At 38.8% G+C, this 24,321-nt stretch overlaps 1 protein-coding gene across 1 annotated transcript; it reads left to right on the forward strand.

Moving 5' to 3' along the window:
- Positions 1-293: 293 nt before the first annotated feature.
- On the forward strand, positions 294-23,989 carry lratb.1 (lecithin retinol acyltransferase b, tandem duplicate 1). The gene is made up of 20 exons (XM_054601219.1): positions 294-593; positions 1,607-1,707; positions 2,424-2,493; positions 2,590-2,720; positions 3,487-3,575; positions 3,664-3,763; positions 3,856-3,899; positions 4,661-4,738; positions 5,845-6,041; positions 8,267-8,331; positions 8,437-8,543; positions 8,728-8,830; positions 9,670-9,769; positions 10,778-10,817; positions 10,909-10,960; positions 11,105-11,213; positions 14,987-15,070; positions 16,351-16,468; positions 19,771-19,861; positions 20,603-23,989. The coding sequence occupies exons 1-20, from the start codon at positions 380-382 to the stop codon at positions 20,675-20,677; spliced, it is 1,968 nt and encodes a 655-aa protein (XP_054457194.1). The 5' UTR covers positions 294-379; the 3' UTR covers positions 20,678-23,989.
- The last annotated feature ends 332 nt before the right edge of the window (positions 23,990-24,321 follow it).

A 24,321-nucleotide genomic window follows, 5' to 3' on the forward strand; every position in this document is an offset into this window, starting at 1 on the left:
CTGTGTGTTATCTACTTGTCCTTTAACATAGTATTTTTACTGTGTTATCAGTACTTGTCCTTTAACAGAGTATTTTTACTGTGTGTTATCAGTACTTGTCCTTTAACAGAGTATTTTTACTGTGTGTTATTAGTACTTGTCCTTTAACAGAGTATTTTACTGTGTTATCAGTACTTGTCCTTTAACAGAGTATTTTTACTGTGTTATCAGTATTTCTCCTGCAGTAAAGGATCTGAGACCCCGGATGTACAGAATCGTTCCGTGCCGTGTTTCCCGTCGGACTGTTATTGCGGACGGACCAGTGCACCTTGAACCGTCCGGCGGATAACCCCGCGTCTTTTTCTTTTCTTTTCTCATTAATAAACACATTTAATTAAATATGTCGAGTTTCCCACACGTCCTCCGTCACGTGCCTCAGGCCTCCTGGCGGTTGTCGTGCGTCAGTCCGCGTTCAAACGTCAGGTTCTCGCACGTTAGCTCGTGTGCTAATGCTAATGCTAATGCTAACTCCTCAGTAGGTCACCGGACCGGTTCCAGATGCTACACACGGATCGGCTGTGCATCCGGGTTCTGGGGGGACACGGCCGCCTCAGGTACACAGCTAGCCTAGTAGCATTAGCTTCACTGTGCTAACATGTGCTAACAGTCAATGATTCAATTAACTTTATTCAGCAGAACAAAATCACAAAAACACTCACTTCCTGTGTCCTTATCTCCTTACTTCCTCTGTCCTTACACCCTCACCTCCTCTGTCCTTAGACCCTCACCTCCTCTGTCCTTACACCCTCACCTCCTCTGTCCTTACACCCTCACCTCCTCTGTCCTTACACCCTCGCCTCCTCTGTCCTTAGACCCTCACCTCCTCTGTCCTTACACCCTCACATCCTCTGTCCTTACACCCTCACATCCTCTGTCCTTACACCCTCACACCCTGTCCTTAGACCCTCACATCCTCTGTCCTTAGACCCTCACATCCTCTGTCCTTACACCCTCACTTCCTCTGTCCTTAGACCCTCACATCCTCTGTCCTTAGACCCTCACATCCTGTCTCCCTGTCCTTACACCCTCACATCCTCTGTCTGTCCTTAGACCCTCACCCTCCTCCTCTGTCCTTACACCCTCACATCCTCTGTCCTTACACCCTCACATCCTCTGTCCTTAGACCCTCACATCCTCTGTCCTTACACCCTCACATCCTCTGTCCTTAGACCCTCACATCCTCTGTCCTTACACCCTCACATCCTCTGTCCTTAGACCCTCACATCCTCTGTCCTTACACCCTCACTTCCTCTGTCCTTACACCCTCACATCCTCTGTCCTTAGACCCTCACATCCTCTGTCCTTACACCCTCACATCCTCTGTCCTTACACCCTCACATCCTCTGTCCTTACACCCTCACATCCTCTGTCTCACATCCTCTGTCCTTACACCCTCACACCCTCCTCCTCTGTCCTTAGACCCTCACATCCTCTGTCCTTAGACCCTCACCTCCTCTGTCCTTACACCCTCACCTCCTCTGTCCTTACACCCTCACCTCCTCTGTCCTATAATGAGTGAATGATTTCAGCGTCCTAGCCGATCAATAATAATTGATCGTGTGTTCAGTGCCTCAGCTGATCTACGGTGGGAAGCTGGACTTCCTGGTGTTTGACTACCTCAGTGAGATCACCATGTCTCTGCTCACCGCCGCCAAGACCAAGACGCCCGTGAGTCCTAAGAACACGAACTATTTATTCAAATATTAAATCTACAGTTTTATTTACGACCAGACGGCAACCTCCAGTTCTCTGAGAGAAGAGTCTTAAAGCTGCATTCTCTCTCCTGTCCACCAGGGGGCGACTCCTCTGGTTGTATAGAAGTCTATGAGAAAATGACTCTACTTCTCTCTTGATTTATTCCCTCAGTAAACATTGTAAACATGAGTTTATGGTCTCAATCTCTAGTTTCAAGTCTTCTTCAATACAGCATGATGTTCATTTAGTAAATGATGCTCCATTTAGAGTCAAACAGACCATAAAGCAGGGTCTATTCATTATATATAAAAATGTTGTGAATTTTGGAAATTACTCCATTTCTCCTTCTTTCAATAAATGTTGACTTTTTAGACTTTGAATGCTCTATATAGCATGTGTGTATATATATATATATTATATATATATGATAAATATATATATATTTATGTTTGAGTGTAAAGATGTCTAAACACCTTTTTGTATCCTACTCTTGTTTTATCCTCCTTTGATTCCTTTCCTCTCCTCTTTTGTTTATTTTTATTTACATATATATATATATATGTATATATATATATGTCCACATATATATATACATATATATATATATATATATATATATATATATGTATATATATGTATAAATATCAGAGTAGATGATTTTTCATATTATTTCTCTGTGTCTCTGGTAGACTCTGGGTTACGCTCCAGATTTCGTCCACTTCGCTCTCGCTCCGTTTATTAACGACATCCACAGGAAAGGTGAGTAAAAAATCTGCTGACTAACAAAAATAATGTTCTGTCGATTGTGTTTATTTAATGAAATACTAAAACCTCATCACCTCCTCCTCCTCTCAGGTATCCGTGTGGTCAGTAACGCAGGAGGAGTCAACCCTCTGGCCTGTGCCGAGGCCATACAGGAAGTCATTAAGAAGGCTGGCCTGGACCTCAAGGTCGCCGTGGTGACCGGCGATGACCTCATGCCCCATGTGAGGGCGCCATAGCAACAGCATCATCATCTGTATCATTGTTATCGTCTTATAGTAGACATGAGGGATATTAATTTAATACTCACTCCTCCTCTTGTTTCCTCTCCTCTCTTGGCTCCCCTCTCCATTCTGGTTTCCTCTCCACTCTTCTTTTGTTTCATCCTCTCCTCACTTGTTTCCTCTTCTTGTTTCCTACTCTCCTCTCTTTCTACCCTCTCCTCTCCTCTTGTTTCCTCTAATCTCTTGTTTCCTCTCCTCTCATGTTTCCTCTCCTCTCCTTTCTGGTTACTTCGCTTGTTTCCCTCTCCTCTCTTGTTTCCTCTCCTCTCCTCACCTCTCCTCTCTTGTTTCCTCTCCTCACCTCTCCTCTCTTGTTTCCTCTCCTCACCTCTCTTGTTTCCTCTCCTCTCATGTTTCCTCTCCTCTCTCGTCTCTTATTTCCTCGCTTGTTTCCTCTCCTCAACTCTCCTCTCTTGTTTCCTCTCCTCATGTTTCCTCTCCTCTCTCTCTTATTTTCTCTCATATTTTCTCTCCTCTCCTCTCATATTTTCTCACCTCTCCTCTCTTGTCTCCTCTCCTCTCTTGTTTCCTCTCCTCTTTTGTTTCCTCTCCTCTCTCCTCTCTCTTGTCCTCTCTCCTCTCTTCTCCTCTCTCGTTTCCTCTCCTCACCTCTCCTCTCTTGTCTCCTCTCTCCTCTCTCGTTTCCTCTCCTCACCTCTCCTCTCTTGTCTCCTCTCTTCTCCTCTCTCGTTTCCTCTCCTCTCAGAGAAGCAGCCTCTCTGAAGTAAAGATGGCGGATGATGGCAGTAGCCAACGGTTACCTAAAACTCTCCACAGTATGAACGCTTACCTCGGGTATGAACGCTCTTTAATGCCGTTAGATTCTTTTCTCTCTCTGAGTTTATGTATTTAATATGTAACCTCTCTCTCCCCCCTCTCTCAGAGCTCTTCCTATCCGGCGCTGTCTGGACCTCGGGGCCGACATCGTGGTGACGGGTCGCTGTGTGGACAGCGCCGTGGCTCTGGCTCCGCTCATGCACAGCGTACGTCTCACTCTTTATGTTCCAGTGTGTCTGCAGGAGAAACCATTGAACATTGAAGGAAGAGGAAACTCAGTTTGTTTAATGTGTTACAGTTTGGATGGGAGAGGACGGACTACGACCTGCTGGCAGCGGGCAGGTAAAACACACACACACACACACACACACACACACACACACACACACACACACACACACACACACACACACACACACACACAGAGAGACCATGTAGGAATCATCTTTAGGAGAGTTTTCAAACTAAAACATCAAACAAATAAAAGCAAACCAGTTTGGATTTACTTTTCTTGCATGATAGCTTTACTATATATTCCTGTTTCCTCTCTCCTCTCCTCTTCTCTCTTGTTTCCTCTCCTCCCCTCTCTTGTTTCTTCTCCTCACCTTTCTCCTCTCCTCTCTTGTTTCCTCTAATCTCTTGTTTTCTCTCCTCTCTCTCCCTCTCCTCTCCTCTCATGTTTCCTCTCCTCTCCTTCATGGTTTCTTCCCTTGTTTCTTCTCCTGTCTTATTTCCTCTCTTGTTTCCTCTCTTGTTTCCTCTCCTTTCTTGTTTCCTCTCCTATCCCCTCTTATTTCCTCTCCTCTCTTGTTTCCTCTCCTCTAATGTTTCCTCACCTTTCTCCTCTCCTCTTGTTTCCTCTCCTCTCTTGTTTCCTCCCCTCTCCTAGATATTTAACGTTTACATTATATCTATGCTAAAAGAAACACATGTCTTCTCCTGAATAAAACACTGCTGTGTGATGTCATTAATGTGTGTGTGTGTGTGTGTGTGTGTGTGTGTGTGTGTGTGTGTGTGTGTGTGTGTGTGTGTGTGTGTGTGTGTGTGTGTGTGTGTGTGTGTGTGTGTGTGTGTGTGTGTGTGTGTGTGTGTGTGTGTGTCAGTCTGGCAGGTCACCTGATCGAGTGTGGAGCTCAGAGTACAGGTGGAGTCTTCACCGACTGGCACAAAGTTCCTGACTGGTAAGACGGAGCAGAAACGCTGAAAGTGAAAACACGCCTTCTAGGACTTGAGACTAAATGCAGATGTTTTTTGGTGGAGGAAACATTCAAACAACGACTGAATTAAAGGACAATAAATGAGAAGTGTTCTGTTAAAAACTCAACATTTGTGCAGCTGAGTTTTGGTTTAAGAGTTGGGAAGTAGCTTTATGTATCTCGGCATAAGTTTTAAATATTTTAAATTAGTTTCTGAGAAATCAACAGTCTTCCTGAAATGGAAGATCTCTCCAGTTTTTAAGTTTGATTGAAGGCTCTCACATCAACCCAAAAGACCAAATGAATACTTACTATTATTAACATTATATAAAATAATAATGAATAACTAATGATAAGTATAATAATAATTATAATGATGATAAGAATAATAGTTTTATAATAATAATAATGATAATAATGTAATAGTAATAATCATGATAATGATATAATAATTATAATGAACTAATAATAATAATAGTGATGATAATAATGATGATTATATTAAAATAATGATAATAGTTATTAACATAATATTAGTAATAAATATAATAATGATACTAATGATAATAATAATAATATAATGATAAGAATACTGGTTAAAATAATAACTATTATTGTTACGCTAACAATAATAGTAATGATAATATTATTATAATAATATATCATATAAAATAATAATGATACTAATGATAAGTATAATAATAATTATAATGATGATAAGAATATTGGTTAAAATAATAATAACTATTATTATTATCATAATCATAGATTTAATTATAATTATAAGTATAAAATGTATAATTATAATACATTTTATTTATACAACACCTTTCAAAATAAAGTGCTTTACATATTTGGTCCAGGATTAAAACATTTTATGAGGTAATGATGCAAATTAAATCTGAAGATAAAAAATAAATAAATGCCAACAATAATAAAAGAACAATAAAAATCTTAAAAACAGACAAGAAACGTTGGAAATAAACGTTTTATTAGCATTAATTAAAATGTTCTGCAGACTTCAGAGGTGACCTGGTTCTCATATCTGTCAGAAACCTCCCCTGAACTCTCTCTGTTGTTGTGGTTCTCAGGGAGAACATGGGGTTCCCCGTGGTGGAGTGTTCCAGCGACGGCTCCTTCCTTCTCTCCAAACCGCCCAAAACCGGCGGCCTGGTCTCCTTCGGCACGGTGGCCGAGCAGCTGGTGTACGAGATCGGCGACCCGCGGAGATACCTGCTGCCCGACGTCACCTGTGACTTCAGCCAGGTGGTCATCCAGGAAGTACCGGGTAAACACACACACACACACACACACACACACACACACACACACACACACACACACACACACACACACACACACACAGTCAGCAGTGAGGACGCGACCCCACGCTGAACTCCCGACTGTTTTCATTACTCGCAAACATTCATCTTGAAACCTTAAACAAACCCAAAGTGAACCCTCAATAACCTCTTTATCAGCTGTTTGTTTCCTCTACTTTTTAAATAGTTCCCACATTGAACCCGTCTCAGCTCTCACATGAACTCCTCCTTGCTGATAACAAACGCTTAGTGTGTAATTAATCCAGAGTTTTTTAATTCCTCCGCTGATAGAAGCTTTAACTCACCCTCCTACTGTTCTGTTTCAATTAAATATTAAACCAGATGTGTATATGTTATGTGTACATTTCAAATATTCTGAATATTTAACAGTGATCTGGTTTCTCCCCACATGAGGTAGAGCTATGCATAAATACACGTCTGTGGGATGGTTAAATGCAGAGAAATTTTTTTTATTATAGCAGGAAAGTGGGTCAGATCTGGTTTTGCAAGAACAGTTTAAACCAGACTTTGTTGTTATATAGTGACTCTGTAAAATTAATATTTATTATAGTTAAATATGCAAAATTCAGTTATGTTATAACGTCACAAAATCCTCCATGAAAGCACCCAAAAATGTCATAAATCACACTTATTCACACAGAGTCATAACTCTTTTAAATCTGAACACAGACATAATGCACATATATATTATTGTAGATTATAACATTACTTTAAATATTAATCATGAAAAAACTCCTTAAATCTGCTTAGAAGTTAAAAAAATAATTATTCTCTCTGTTTTATATAATATTTTAGTTATTGTGGATTTTTTTCTTTACTTATTTAATATCCTTTGCTGTTTTATTACTTATTTACTTATTTAATATTCTTCACTGTTTTATTACTTATTTAATATTCTTCACTGTTTTTATTACTTATTTACTTATTTAATATTCTTTACTGTTTTATTACTTATTTAATATTCTTTACTGTTTTATTACTTATTTAATATTCTTTTCTTTTCTATTCGTCATTATACTTCCTGTTTACATTCCCCAAAGCACTACGGGAGCTGTAGTTCCAAAACTTAAAGCACAATTATCCCTCAAATAGATGTAAAACAATGAATAATAATGAGTTGCAAAATCTAATAATATGATTTCTTTTGTTTACTTTATTGACGTTTTTATGTAAAAAAACACATTTTATTTTTTTACTTTCGTATATCTTTAAAAATAATAAAAACATTTGTGTTTTTCCAGCTTCTATTAATCAAAGAGAAGTTAATGTTTAGATAATAAAAAAAATCATCTTTTTCATGATAACAAGTTAAAACCCTTCTCAGGCCGGACTAGAACAGAACGGGGTGTAACGGGGGGAGTTCTGGTTCCACTCTGGATCAGAATGTTTTATTTCAAAAGGAGGGGACGTGAACTTTAAGAAGCTAAACATGTAAATATTTCATTCTGACTGAACTCCTCGTCCTGATTCAACCCCAAAACAACCCCCCCCCCGGCTCCCATCAGGAGATTATAAGAAGGCGGGAACGTGAGCTGGAGACGACCCGGTGGAGAGTCTGCAGACGGGTTCAGGAGGAGGTGAACTAAAGGGCTGCGTGGTGTTTTCAGGGAGATAGAGGAGGAGGAGGAGGAGGAGAGGAAAGGAAAGGAGGAGGAGGATGACGTCTTCCTCCTTTTCTGTATCTTTAAGGACAGCAGGGTCACAGAGCAGCTCCTTAAGGAGAACCGTTCCAGTTTGAAGGTTACAACATTTAGAGAAAATACAAAGAGGAGACTGTCCATTAAAATGAACTGGAATTTATATGAATTAATAATAAATAAAGAGAATAAAATGTAAATCAGAGGTTATTTGCTCATGATGTATTAACCATGTCATATGCAAATAAAAACAAAACCTCACAATCCATTAATTTGACAATTAATCATTGGATATAAAAAAATAATTTGTTATTTATCTATTAAATTGCAAAATAAAATCTAGATCTAAAGTCAAAATTAATTCATAAATTTGCCAAATATATCAATTAATTTACTAAATAAAAATTCAAGTTTACATTCTGTGTGTGTGTGTGTGTGTGTGTGTGTGTGTGTGTGTGTGTGTGTGTGTGTGTGTGTGTGTGTGTGTGTGTGTGTGTGTGTGTGTGTGTGTGTGTGTGTGTGTGTGTGTTCAGGTGTAGATGGAGGTGCTGTCAGAGTGACGGGGGCTAGAGGCTCGGCTCCATCACATGACTACAAGGTAAACAGAGGAGAGGAGAGGGAGGAGGAGAGGTTCTGTATTATATTTGTGTAAAGTTTTTAGCCTCTGAAACATCTGGTGTCCTCTTCCTCCTCCTCTCTCCAGGTGTGTGCAACCTACATGGACGGTTACAGGGCGACTGCGGTTTGTCCGGTCGGCGGTCCGAGAGCTGCAGAGAAGGCCAGAAGAACCGCAGACAGCATCATCAAACGGTGTGTGAAGGAGAAAAGACTTCCTGTTTCCAAACTTCATGTGGGGCTGAGAATAACTGGTGTGTGTGTGTGTGTGTGTGTGTGTGTGTGTGTGTGTGTGTGTGTGTGTGTGTGTGTGTGTGTGTGTGTGTGTGTGTGTGTGTGTGTGTGTGTGTGTGTGTGTGTGTGTGTGTGTGTGTCGTAGGACCAAACGAATGCTTCAGCAGTTAAAGATGGAAGATTTCAGCTCCGTCAATGTCCAGATCCTCGGAGCCGAAGACACCTACGGTCCCAACGCTCGCAGCAAGGTAACGCTAACGTCTTGGCTTCTTTTCACAACCAGTGAACAGGAAGTGACCATATATGGACTGAGGAGGAGTGACGTAGAGACGACCTGTCAATCAGTGTGTAGCCCCGCCCTAAATCCGTCTTTAACCCTCTGAAGCCCGAACCCTGTCGGCAGGATGAAAAAGCACGTTTTCTTTAAACTATCACCAAAACTACATTGTTCATCCCAGTCAGAAGCTGTAAAAACTGTCATTATCGTCAGATTTTCATCTTTCCAACGGTCCTTGAACACATCATTTGTGACAAACGCTTCATTCAGAAAAAGCAGCCGAAACTCAGCTTAAAGTTTTGATATTTTATGAAAAACCTTTTATTCCAAATGTCTCATTTAAAATCTCGCCACAAATAAACCGTTTACTTTAACAAGATTCTGTAAAAAACATTAAATTCTGAGCTCCTCAGTGAAACTATGAAGACATGATTGATTCATCTGAGACCAACAGTCATGTGACAACAAAATCTGAGAAACTTTGACTGCTGAACACAGAGAGGAGAGGAGAGGCTGTAAAAATGTATTTGGAGCCTCCATTCTTTTCCCCAATATTGGTTACACTTGTAGACACTTAGAAAAATGTTGAATTTATAGATTCCATTGTTTTCCAAGAGAGACAAATGTGACAGGAGAACTGTTTGGAATTCAGAGGGTTAAAGCTCTCCTCTACCAGAAGCAGGTCGGGTCAGAGTAAAGCCTGTTTCACGCCTCTAACCTCCATCTCTTGTTCTCCTCTCCGTCGTCTTTGTCCTCTTCTTGTTTGTCTGTTATATAACATTATGTCTGACCTGTTGTCTGTGGTACCAGGGCTCCAGAGAGGCAGTGATCTGGATGGCTGCCCACCACAAACAGAAGAAAGCTCTGGAGATCTTCTCCAGAGAAATCGCTCCTGCAGGAACCGGCATGGGTACGACCAGAACCAGCTTTAACTTTAAACCCTGTTCATCTTAATCACACTGTATGAAAAGTGTCTTTATGATAGAAATATTGAAATTGTTTTAAAAGGATCTTTTTTTTTTTATTACACTCATTTTTTTTCCTTATCAAAACTTGGTGCCTACATCAACCACAATGCAACAGTTCTGTCAGACATCTCACGTGTGTTATAGTAGCAGCTAATAGCAGATATTTTCACAATCTTCTCACATATTTTACCAATAATATTTTTAACAAAAAAGAAATTGGGGGGGGATATGTTTCAGGAATTCAAAAAAAATCTAGTATTTTAGTAATATATTTTTTATTTTTACTAATATTTTTTCTTCACTTTTTTCACATATTTAACGAACAAAAAAATCTGACATTACTCTAATATTTCCAAGAATTTTCACAATTTTGTCAAATATTTTACCTTTTTTTTTTCATGTAATTAAAAAAAAAAAGAAAAAGATATCTTTCAGGAATTAATTTTAACATAATTGTTTTTCTTTTTTCTCATATTTTACTTTCTGACATTTCTCATAGATTTTATATTAACTTAAGGACATTTTTCACAATAAAAATGGATTAAACAGGAACAGCTTCCTGTTTCAGTGTCAAGAGTTTTACAGTAATAGCAGCTTAGAACAAGCTTGAATGAACTTCTGCAAAGCTCTTCAGACTCACACACACACACACACACACACACACACACACACACACACACACACACACACACACACACACACACACACACACACACACACACACACACACACACACACACACACACACATAGTGATCATGGTTGCAGCAGATAAGGAGGCCTGTGACCTTCTGAACCAGATCTTTTGGGTTTTTTGTTTATTGACACTCAGGGTGAACTCTGTGTGACTCCTGATTCACGCTGACACCAAGCTGAACTCAGACCAGCTGCTAAAACTACAAACATTTTTTTAAGGTTTATTTTGTGCTAACTTTTTTTCCTTGCCCTCAGCTCCCGGACTGACCGGCATCGTGGGCGGACGACCCAGAGTGTGAGTTGGAAATACTGACATTTATACGACATAAAACAGCAGTGTTTCACGTGATATAAGTACACAATAATCAGAGTAATGTCCTCTCCAGGTCTCCTGTCCTGAAGCCATTTTTCTTCTTACATCCCAAATCTGAGCTGAAGGTGAGTCTCTGTCTCAACACTTTTTCACCAAAACTACCTTTTAAAACGCAATTTAACAAGTTTGTCTACAATAAAGGAATTGTTTCGGCATTTAGCGGTTTCAAACGTCCCATTGCATTGAATGCCTTGTTGACGTCTCTTCAGGTGGACGTCCACGTTGGAGGAGAGCTGGTGGAGACTCTTGAAGAGGCGGGGCCAGACACACCTGAGCAGGAAGCCCCTCCCACCTCAGCACAGGACGAACCGGATGCAGGTATGAGCTTTGAAGAGATTCCAGGAGTCCTTGACAATGCCTATATTGTCTGTAGGGGGTTACAGAGTCTCATGAGGGTTTCAAATAGTCCGTTTTAGGGGTCCTCAGAGCTCTAAAACATCCAGGGTCCTGGAAGAGGTCCTGGTGGTCTGTCAGGAGGTTTCATAGGGCCTTGAAACCCAAATTTCTTGAGGAGGCTTTGGGAATCCATGATGGGTTTCCAGGGGTCGTCAGGAGCATTCAAGGGTCTTCAAATTCCTTAGATTGTCCTTTGGAACTTAGGGGTCCATAAGGGGGTCCACAAGGGGGTCCAAATGGTCCTTGAAGATGTTCCGGTAGTCCTTGAATAGGCTCAAATAGTGCTTTAGGGGTTCTGTGGTTTCTCAAGGGGGGGGTATGGTAGTCCTTGAGGAAGTTCCAGGTTCCTTGAGGAGGCTCTTGATTCATATCAATTATTGATTCCAGATGATGGATGGAGCTGTTGTGTGTAGTTACTGATGTCTACCTACAGAGGGCGACGTCTTCACATTGACTCCCATTAAAAACAACCAAACACAGAAACCAAGTGTGTGTGTGTGTGTGTGTGTGTGTGTGTGTGTGTGTGTGTGTGTGTGTGTGTGTGTGTGTGTGTGTGTGTGTGTGTGTGTGTGTGTGTGTGTGTGTGTGTGTGGCATCTCCTTCTCCTCACAAGGACGAGCTGTGCCACTGTTCCTCCTTTCACCGACGCTGCATTCACATACTGAGAACACACAGACTTTTAAAGCTGTCACACACACAAACACACACACACACAGCATTTGTCCTTAATTAGTCAGAACACACACACACACACTCTACTCAATGTTCATGACGTTGTTCTGACGCACTAAACTACTTTCATTTCTAAAGGGAACAGAATTTGAATTGTAAAACACAAAAAAAACATTCAAGTACTGTCCTGAAGTACTTGTATACTGATGTACTAGGAATTGTTCTGTTACTGAATACAAATGACATGCCATTATTTTGTTAATTGTTAACTTCCAAATCAAAAACATATTTTTTATAAATATTTTAAATTTATACTAATACGTATACCACAAACATTTGAGTCTTACAAAAATACTTCTTTGTCTTCAAACATCTCAAAAGGTTTTTACTGCACATTAAATGCAAAATGCACTTTTTAATAATCCGACATTTCTCAAATATTTTCAAGAATTTTCCACTTTTTATTCAAATATTTTACCAATCTTTTTTCTTTTTTTTATGTAATTAACTAAAAAAGATATATATATTTTTAATTCTGGAATTAAGGGCATTTTTCAAAAACAAATCTAATATTTTACTAATATTTCTTCTTCACTTATTTCATATATTTAACAAACAAACATTCTGACATTTCTTTAATATTTTCAAGAACTTTCCACAATTTTCAAATATTTTAATATAGTTGTTTATCTTTTTTCTTTACATATTTTACTCTAAAAAAAATATCTGACATTTCTCAGATATTTTGTATTAACTTAAGGACATCTTTCACAATAAAAATGTTTTTGGAGGGATATAATTGGTATATTATCACAAGAAAACTTTATACACATAAACATTTGAATGCAGGAATTTTACAAAGTGTAGAACAAGATCCTAAAGTACTTCTTCCACCTCTGCAAAAAAACAACAACAACACACACACACACACACACACACACACACACACACACACACACACACACACACACACACACACACACACACACTCACAAACACACATACACCCTGAGTCCTGGCTGCTTCACATTCCAGGCTGAAAACAGGAAGTCCTCTCCAATCACAAAAAACTAACCGAGACAATAAAAGCATTCAAATGAAAGAAGAAAAGACGAAGCTGCTGCTTTTAATATTTATTCACCTGGTTTTACTTATAAAACCGACTTCAACTCAGATTTAAAGATCAATCAAAAATGAACGGGAGAAACACCCATGAACAATAAGAGGATTTATTGACACTTTGAAGTGAAAGAAAAGTAACTAAAGTAAAATACTTCAAGATAGCAGTATAATTATATGCTGTAGTATCAGTACCTAAACCAGTAATGATACTACAGCTACACGTTCTACAAAATCAACAGCGGGGAAATGTGGTTGTTTTAACAATACAAGGACAGAAAGAAATACAGATAAATAAAATTAATAATCATAGCAACAATAAAATAAGAATAAAATAAAATGAATGATGCAAAAATAGTGTAATACATTATATTATAATATAGTATGGGAATATGAAATACAAGGTGAAAGGTACTAACATACTATAACACATTATGTAGTATAGTATGGTTCAGAAATTTCACATATAATATGGTATATTATAGTAATAATAAAAATAATAGGTAAAAGTAAAGTGTGTTGTAATATATATTTATATATATGTTTATATATGTATGTGTGTATATATATATTTATATATGTGTATATATATTATATATGTGTGTATATATATATTTATATATGTATATATTTATGTGTGTATATATATATTTATATATGTATATATTTATATATGTGTATATATATATATTTATATGTGTGTATATTTATATATGTATATATTTATGTGTGTATATATATATTTATATATGTATATATTTATGTATGTATATACATTTATATATGTATGTATATATACATATGTATTTATGTATGTATGTATATATATATATTTTTTTTTAAATAAAAAAATTATAGAAAAAAATATATAGAAAAGGACTACATTTTTTTTTTTTTTTTTACAAAATACACCAACAGAGCAGTTGAAGGCTTTTTCGTTTGCTAGGCCCTGAGAAGATAAGGACTTCTGGTAGTAGAACTGGCTCAGTCTAAAAAGTTTACTTCACCTCGGTGAGTTCCTCTATTCGCACATATATATATATATATATATATATATATATATATATATATATATATATATATATATACACACACACACAGCGGGTAAAATAAGTATTGAACAGGTCACCATTTTTCTCAGTAAATATATTTCTAAAGGTGCTATTGACATGAATTTTTTTTTTTTATAGGCCATCAGTTGGGACTGAACCAGCTGATATTCATTTGCACTGACAAGGGGCAGGATTGCTTTCTAATTACTGATAGATTTCAGCTGGTGTCTTGACTTTCATGCCTTTTTGCACCTCCCTTTCTTCATGTGTTCAATACTTTTTCCCTGTGTCATTCCATTTTATTACACATAACCTAATTTCTGAACTTGTTTGTTTGGTTTTCTTTGTATGTATGGATTACTTGGGTTGTTACCGACATCTGGTGAACATTGCATGTCAATAGCACCTTTAGAAATATATTTACTGAGAAAAAGGGTGACGTGTTCAATACTTATTTTACCCGCTGTGTATATATATATATATATATATATATATATATATATATATATATATATACACACACACAAAGTCCACATAGCGTCGGTTTTAAACCATAAGTGATGAAAGGTGATAAAGGAACATTTGCACAGACAGAGAATGAAATCCCATCAGCCTTCATGAACAATTCATAGGAGGAGGAGTGGGCCAAGCACAGAGCCCTGGGGTGCTCCGGTGCTTCATCACTAGAGTGGAGGAGGTGCTAGGGGTCTGTTGTTTTTGATGTCATGCATTTAAGTCATTTTGCTAACAAGGGGGATGTGATCCCCCCCTCAGACCCCCTGCTGTGGTTAGCTGAGAGAAACAAACAACCACACATGTGAAGTCAGTTTTGTTTCTCTGTGGTCTCTCCAGGACTGCCCAGTGGACCTCACAGCTACAGACTGGAGGAGCTAGCTTACACCAGGAGCGGAGACAAAGGGGACTCGGCTAACATCGGTGAGAAACTCTTCAGAGATAAATGGAACTACAAAGTACAGAGTTAGATAAAACCACCATGTTTTTCTGTTAAATATGTAGCAGACGTTTAGCTTAGCTTAGCATTACGGCTGAAAGCGGCAGGAAACAGCAGCTCTAAAGCTCAATAATTATTATGCTATTTCTAATATATCCATATCTATCTAGTTTTTCTTCTTCCTGTATCTTCCTAAATAGTCTGACACATAACCTCCCATACAAAAGTGAATTTAAAGTTTTTACATCCCATTTTTTTTGCGTGGATTAAACAAACAAGACATATAATCAGTGAGCTCTTCCAGTCTTCATGCTAAGCTAAGCGAACAAGCTGCTTGCTGTTGCTTCATATGAGAGTGTTGTCAGTCGTTTCTTCTGAGGCTACGTCCACAGTACTATGTTATTGTTTAAAACACATATCTTTTGTCCACACTGCTCCGAAGAAAAACCCTAAAAAAGGAGGCATACAAAGCAGACATTTGAATCATGGTTTGCAGCTTTGAGGATGGCGATGTACACAAAACGGAAGACTTTCCTTTTCTTATAAATGCTTATTTTGTTCTGCACAACTATTGTGACGTTCACAAAAAACTGTAAAGGAACAAAAGCATAAATGCTCTCCAGTACTACAGAGAGACGGAGCTACAAGTGAGAGAACAGACAGCAACGAAACTGAGGAAACGAGTGAGAGACGTTTGTTTAGCAAATTTATTGACCCATAATAAAGTAAACTTGATTATAAATGTTTATTTTAAAGTAAATTTAATGAGAGAGAGAGAGAGCAAGACCTGCAGACTTCTAAAACGTTTCACAAAATTTGTCTGTTTTAGTATATAGAGGAAGATTAAAGAGGAAGATCTGAAGTATCAAGCCCAACCTTTTATTGTCAAAGAGTACTATAATACTCCGTCGTATTTTCTGTAACCAAGCAACCAATCTACTTCCTGTTTACACCGGAACCCCAAATGCCCAGTGTAGGTGAATAGTCATGTGATAGTTGTTTTCAGGTGTGTAAATGGACGAAAATCCATTCTAAAACGGTGCTGAAATGCTCATTTGGGCGTTTTAACAATGTTTTAATACAAAAACGTATTAGGTTGGATGTTGCCTAACTGTCAGCAAGGAAGCAAATAAGCTTATTTCATCAAATGTGAACTTTTGCTAGCTAATATAATATTTATTTATATATGAGAAATAAAAGATGGATTAATAAAACCCTAAAAAGGAAGCACCAAACTGAGTTTCCTCTCTCCTCTTTTCCTCAGGAGTGATAGCTCGTCACCCGCTCTTCTTCCCCTACCTGAAGAAACACCTGACTTCTTCTGTGGTGGAGGAATACTTCTCCCACCTCATTGAGCCGGGGACCAACAACGCCGTGACACGGTGAGCAGAGAGTGAAATCATGAATCATACCGCTGTAGCGCAACAGTTTCATATAGTCGTCTGTGTAAAAAGAGAGGATGTGGTTGTGTTTGTCTGTACACACACACACACACACACACACACACACACACACACACACACACACACACACACACACACACACACACACACACACACACACACACACACACAGAGCAGCAGCAGTGATTAGCGACTTTGGTTTGTAATCACTGTCAGACGTCAGCCTTCAGCAACAAGACATGACACACACACACACACACACACACACACTCAGGAAACACAGATATTCAAACTGTAGGAAAACCACACTAACAACTCCATGTTTGTTTCTTCTTCTCAGTATTTGTCTGTTGAGTACATTCAGTTATCACTAAATGTTCTCAATTCAAAGGTCATAAAAAGTTAAACTCCCTCATATTTGACATATTTTCAATTACACAACATTTTATACCTTGTCTTTATACGTCACCACTAACTTTTTGTGACTCCATTTAAAACCCATAAATACCCATGTGTGTTGTCTCCATATTTAATCTGCTGGTTTTAGTTTGAGGTATTAAAATGGAGACTAAAAGATCTGTATTTAATTACAAATCCTAACCATGTACAGATACAGGGAATGAACTGCAGCCACCGTGACATCCATCCAATATGTTGAATATAAAAAGTTGGAAAGTAGTTGAAAAGTAAAATGTTATGTTGTTCAGTTAGAAATGTTTTTTTTTATAATTTCTAAATGCTTTCTAGAGCCATGATCCGTACAGATCCCCTTTAATTACATAGTTTAACCAAAAATATGGCAATTTATACACTTTTTAATAATTACTTTTACTTAATATGAAGAATAAGGCATCAAAATACTGAAATACTCTGATTGGCTGATAACAAACTGATCTGATTGGACATTTAAATACTTCTTAAAGTCCGATTGTATTTCTTGTTTTCGTGGCGGCGCCCCCTGTTGGAACGTAGCAGTGCAATGCTAACTTACATGCAAACATCTGTCGTATTGGATGCTATCAAAACATAGCTCCACATGTTAGAAAATACACTTACTTGCTGTCTTGCTGAGAGCTAAAAGCTAGAACCAGGAACCGATTAGCGTAGCTTAGCATAAAGACTGGAAATAAGTTAAAACTGTGTCTCATTTGTTTAGTCCATACACACACAGGAATGTAGAAATAAAAAAAACGTTTTTATGGAGAGTTATTGGAGTTAGTTCTTTTAATATAAAGATAAACCAAAAATGAAAATTGTTCGTCCCAAAACTGGAATGCATCGCAGTGTTTCCTTCTAATTGCATAATGTTTGACAGCTGTTTGTGACATTGAATTCAACAGCATAAATCTAAAGTTCTGTCTCAAACATCTTAACCATGTTAGTGGCTCCGTTTCCAAACCCCAACACAAACCACACTGACAGAGATTTAACAGAGTGCTGAAGTCCATGTGGTTCAGACCGACTGAGAGAAAACCTGGAACTAACAACCGAGACACGCCATGAACATTACTGACTGTCATTGAACTCCTCCTCCAAGGTAAACCGCCCAGCAGAGCAGTCATAACAGAACTGGATGTTCAGTTCGTCTCCAAACAAAAGTATATTTTCAAACTCCTCACAGACAAAGACGAGCTTTCATCTGAAGGTGATACACAGGTGGAGACGTCAAAGCCTCACTGAAGACGGACAAAATATATATATATATTTATAAATAGCTACATTTATGAGTCCAGAACAGCTGGAGATTAGTTCTTTTTTGTCTTAATATATGGAAGGAAAAACTCTGCAGCATGTTTGCGCTTTTCAGAAATAAATCCTCAATGAGAAAAATACAATGTCAGAACTACTCTCAAGTATCAAAACACTTCAAATCTAGTATGTTTGAATTCATTTCCATTACAAATAAGTCATATCGATGGGGATACAGTGCATGGCTCATATGCGTTACAGCGACGTCCAGTTCTGACGAGTAAAGCCAAGTGTCTTAATACTTGCATTCTCTCTCCTGTCCATCAGGGGGCGACTCCTCTGGTTGTATAGAAGTCTATGAGAAAATGACTCTACTTCTCTCTTGATTTATTCCCTCAGTAAACATTGTAAACATGAGTTTATGGTCTCAATCTCTAGTTTCAAGTCTTCTTCAATACAGCATGATGTTCATTTAGTAAATGATGCTCCATTTAGAGTCAAACAGACCATAAAGCAGGGGATGCTTTAGGGCGGGGCTACACACTGATTGACAGGTCGACACCAGAGACGTATACAGCGTCTCTACGTCACTCCTCCTCAGTCCATATATGGTCACTTCCTCACAGGCATTACGAGTCACTTCTAGACAATCCCTGAAACAAATTGGAAGAACATTTCGATGTTTTATTTTATTTTAATGTATTTATTCTGTCCTCTGATTTTCTGTAATTACCACATGTGGCCACAGTGGCCGCTGTTGAGCAGAAGTCACTCTTTAAGATGTTGAAGGTGCTCAAACTCACGTATTTTAACGGTGAATCAGGTCTTAATCAGCAGGTATGATGGAGTCATTACATTTTTCGGGAGGGCAACTGTTGAACTCGTGTTCAGCCGGCGTACATGTCTGAGCGCTGACTCAGCGCGGCGGCATGTTAGCGATTATGCGTAATGACGAGCTGGAGCCCGTAAAGCTCGCTGACCTGGGTCCCTCTCTCCGCTCACACCCCCGAAACGCCTCCCCGACCGCAAACAGGCTCTTCATTAGTGCACCTCCACCGCTCGTTAAAGCTGCAGGAGGCCCACACACACACACACACACACACACACACACACACACACACACACACACACACACACACACACACACACACAACTGCTTGCAGAAACACACACTCACAGGTTTAGCATTGATCAGATTTGACACACCCCCCCCCCCCCCCATCTGACATCAACATATATATGTGCACAAACACACACATGCATTCAGAACACACACTGTCTGACCAAAAGCTGAACACACACACACAAACACACACACACACACACACACACACACACACACACACACACACACACACACACACACACACACACATTAACATATGCAATAAACCGCTGTACCAACACATGGTGCCAGGCTGTGCTGGCGTCTGTGTGTGTGTGTGTGTGTGTGTGTGTGTGTGTGTGTGTGTGTGTGTGTGTGTGAATGTGTGTTTGTGTGTGAATGTGTGTTTCACCATTTTGTGTGGTGAAGTTGTGCGTTGCCGTGGTTATGGTCGTGATTTTATGTGTGTGTGTGTGTGGTTCTGCAGATACACTCTGCCGGGGATCCACGGCCTCAACTTCGTCCTGCAGAGTTCACTGGGAGGGGGAGGGGTGGCGTCTCTACGCAGCGACCCCCAGGTAACACACACACACACACACACACACACACACACACACACACACACACACACACATTTAACTTCCTCTTCCTCTCTTTCATCACCTCGTCCCTCCCTCTGTGTCCAGTCACTGTTGCTGTCAACAGCAGGAAATGAACTCATCTGTCAAGTTGCAGTACAAGATGAAATACTTGTAGTTCAAAGTATGAAAATAATGCAAATATTCAAAGTGTAAATACTGTACTACTTTCTTACAGTACCTCTACACTGTAGTGTTGGTAGTTTTACTTGTGTGAAATATCAGAGTACTTCCTCTCTCCTCTGTTAGAAGGTATCAAACGTCTCCTCTCTCTTCTTCATGGAGGTAACATCAGAAAACAGCTGACCTTTGACCTCTCAAACACTTTCTCCTTCCTCCTCCTCCTCCCCATCCCTTGTTCACGGCGCTTCTATAAAGTTTTTTACCGCCTCGCTGGAATCCACTGCACATCAAAGAAACACACTCTCTTTGTGCCAACACACACACACACACACACACAATTCACACTCTGGCTTTCACCCATAAAACTCCAACACACACACACTTACTCTCACACACACACACACACACACACACACACACACACACACACACACACACACACACACACACACACACACACACACACACACACAGAGGATGTGTAAATTCAAACACATTAAGGTGGAAACACACGTTGGTGTTGCTTTAATTCTTGTTGTTTCCTCGCTCTTTTCTCAGGGAAAAGCTTACGGTCAGATGCTGCTGGACGTGAAGCTGAAAGGACTGCCGGACCTCAAATCACTGGTGGACTGAAAGAGAGAGAGAGAGAGAGAGAGAGAGAGTTTTAACAACTAGAAATTGAAAGTGAAAGTGAAGAAAACTCCCGGTGAGCCTTTAAAGGACATTTTACCTCAACAGAAACACATCATGTGGAAAGAAATGTCATGTCCTCAATCAAAACAAGGGAAAACCTGACAAAACACAACCTTACTGTAACAATTAAAAGTGAGCTTCCATGCAAATACCTAAAATCTCCAGATATTAACATGTTGAATATATTGTTATTAATTGTAGAAATTATGAACAGAAGTCGGAAAATTAGACCTTAATAAACCAGAATTGTCCTTTTAAGGGGAAACACTACAGATGAATAGGGTAAAAAAAAATTGATATAACAATGAAACTTTGAAACACCAGTTGATTACTAACATTAAGACAATTATTTGTTCTATTACAAGTTTTATGAAATGTTATGTTTAAATATGCAAATTATGCATTATTTAATAGTAACTTTTGGTGAATTTAGGAGAAATTTGCATATAGACACAGTACTAAATTAAAGTTTTCTTTCCACCAGTCTGAAATAAGAAGTCAAAATCTCTAAACTGAGCATGAAAAACAATGTTTCTGCCTGTAGTTTCTCACCTTAAATGCAAATTCCAGCACAGCTTCCCCGTCTGTTCGTCAGATATATGAAATACATGATTTGTTAGGAGTGTAGGAAAACCCAGGAACAGTCCTTTAACAACATGAACATCCAGAGATTCGATTGTGAGCTCCAACGGCAGCCTGTGGAGAGAGTGTTTGTGGATGAATGGAACCATTTTGGGGGGGGGTTTGCCACTCACGATCTGGACCTGAGCTCCAGCTTCAGGGGAGCTGACCTCTGACCTCCTCGGGAAAAGGAGGAGCGGTGGTTTGGGTTTCCCTCGGAGTCATCAGGCCTCAGGTCGGTCCCCCCCCTCCCACCTCGTTCACCTCAACGCGACCCGACTCCGATGTTTCGCTGCCCCGCAGGAATGTTCGTCTCCTTCCACACAAAAAAACATCTCTCTTTCTTCCAGTCTGTTTATCCATAATTGCAAACAGACTGTAGCTGCAGTCGAGTTTCTCCACAGCTTCCGTCGAGGCTGGAAACTCATCTCGACCACCTCCTCTGAGTCACATCGCCCTCTCCCAGTTTGCTCCATCAATGAAGAAGAAATCCAACTCTTTTTAGATTTTCCAACTCTTTCCTGGCGACCATTTTTCAATTTGACCTCTTTGGGACTTTGGAAAATTGTGACTTCAGTATCTTATATTTTGCTGTTGGATCTGTGAGCCTCTGTGAAATACAAGAAAGTATTTCCTCATTGATTGCACCCAAACACAGAACAGAACCACATCACACGGTCTGCCTTTGAACAACAACAGAACCATGGTCCTCTAAACAGACGTACAAAGACATTTACATGCAATAAAAACCCCCAAAAATGACAACAACACAAATCCTTCCAGACACGAATTGAAAACAGAAGTTGCGTGAGTATAAATCAAACAAATAAAAGGAAAAAATAATAATCTATAGCCTTCTCTGTGGGAGTTCAAAGACGACACAGACGTGGTCAGATTTTTATTAAGCGTAGTGTTAAAATCAAGGCTGTAAATTCCAGCTCATTTCCTGTTTTCATAAAACCCTCTGTCATGTGGAAACTCACTCACATCTTAATGATGATGATGAAGTTTGAAAGCAAAGCGTTCTGATTCACATCTGTCCACCATATTGCCCTCTCATTTCCCAAATCTCTGACGACGTGATTCCCAAGAAATATCTGAGACTGCGTTAATTAGTTGGAGAAAACACTCACTCATTGTGGAAGTAGTAGACTTATGGTTTGCTACCGAGAGGTTTGAGTCCAGATTATATGATTCACATAACTGTTTGTACACTTTTGATAATAATAGAGGTTCTTTACTGATAGATAAGTAACACATTATTCTGCAGTGTGTATTGACATTTCAACTAAACATTAACTGATGAATTCTCAGTTAAATAACAGGAAAATGATCCAAAATGTTCTCCTTTGGTGAAAAAGCAATGGTCCTAGGATTGAGCCCTGTGGAACACCAGAGAGCGTTTCTTCAATTTAGCAGATTGAAAAACAAACAACAGAAACATAAAGGGTCCACATATTTTAAGTTGAAGCAGTTCAGGGTCTTTGGATAAATCTGGTTAAACTCTGTGATCAACCAAGGAAAAGGGCTTGTATTCCTTTGGTATTCAGGAAACTCAAAACCATAAATGTTTGGGCCAAATTTCATGGTAATCTATGCAGGATCTGTTTAAATATTTCACTCCGAACCAAAATGTTCTCCTTTGGTGAAAAAGCAATGGTCCAAGCATTGAGCCCTGTGGAACACCAGAGAGTTTTTCTTCATTATAGCAGATTTAAAAGCAAACACCAGAAACATAAACGGTGACTTTGACCATGAATGTCCGTCCCAAATGTCATGGTGTTCCATCCAGTAGTTCTTTAGATATTTCAGTAAAATTACTGCCTTTGTCAAGGGAGTCTGGTATCCTTGAATGAAGCATAGATGACAACTTCAGTCCCTATCAGAAAGAACAGTCTGACAGTCAACTCCTCTCCAAAACATCAGAACTATACCTTTAAATCAACCAATAGAGACAACAACAATTTCCAATCTAAGAAAACCAGTTCTCACACTTACAAAATAAGTTGTAAAAGTCTATCAGTGATGAAGCATGTGAGAAAACAGAAAAGCTATTTTCATTCATAAAAATTAAACTTTTCAACTTACAGCAGTTTTCCAGCATCAACACCACTTCCTTTAGCTCACCAGCTGCCAAATACTGAGCAAACATTGTGGGTTTGTTTTAAAAAAAAGTCAGAAAACAACCATTTATTATTTTATAAGAACTTTTTTATGGACAAAAAAAAGTTTACAGGACGTTTAAACTCTCATATTTCTCTCCACTCGAAGCCTTAACATGAAACCACGAGTGCTTTTTGTATCACTGTGTTGATTTTATTTACCACTTCAGCTTTAACATCTTCTCACTTCTTTCTTTTTGTCCTTTTTTGGAGACATTTCTCAAGCTTGAAAGACCCCTCAGTGTTTTGAAATCACAGATGATTGTAACTGAAGATCTTAGATGATTTGTGATGAATGTAAATGATCACTTCTGTAGATTTTTGTTTTCTTTTTAATTATAGAAGTTTGATTTTTATGCTTGGATTTAAAAAACAACAACACGAAATGCATTTAAGAGTGAGTTGACTTTGTATGATTTTGTAGATACTAAACCGAAGAGATTGATTAAACATATTTTTATGAGCATCATTTGTGTTTCAAGTTAAGGTTATTGTGTGTGTGTGTGTGTGTGTGTGTGTGTGTGTGTGTGTGTGTGTGTGTGTGTGTGTGTGTGTGTGTGTGTGTGTGTGTGTGTGTGTGTGTGTGTGTGTGTGTTTGTGTTGTCAACCAGTACAATTCACACAGGAAGCTGAGTAGCAAAAAGGTGTTGACTACAATAATACAGAATGTCGGTGTGTGTGTGTGTGTGTGTGTTTTATCCGTCTTGTGGGGACATATGTTTTGATTACAAAGTCACATTGTGGGGACTTTTTGCTGAAGTGTTAATGTGAGCTGAATATATATCTACATAAGGAAAACTG

Source organism: Anoplopoma fimbria, chromosome 7, assembly GCF_027596085.1.
Source record: "Anoplopoma fimbria isolate UVic2021 breed Golden Eagle Sablefish chromosome 7, Afim_UVic_2022, whole genome shotgun sequence".
NCBI classification, from domain to species: Eukaryota; Metazoa; Chordata; class Actinopteri; order Perciformes; family Anoplopomatidae; genus Anoplopoma; species Anoplopoma fimbria.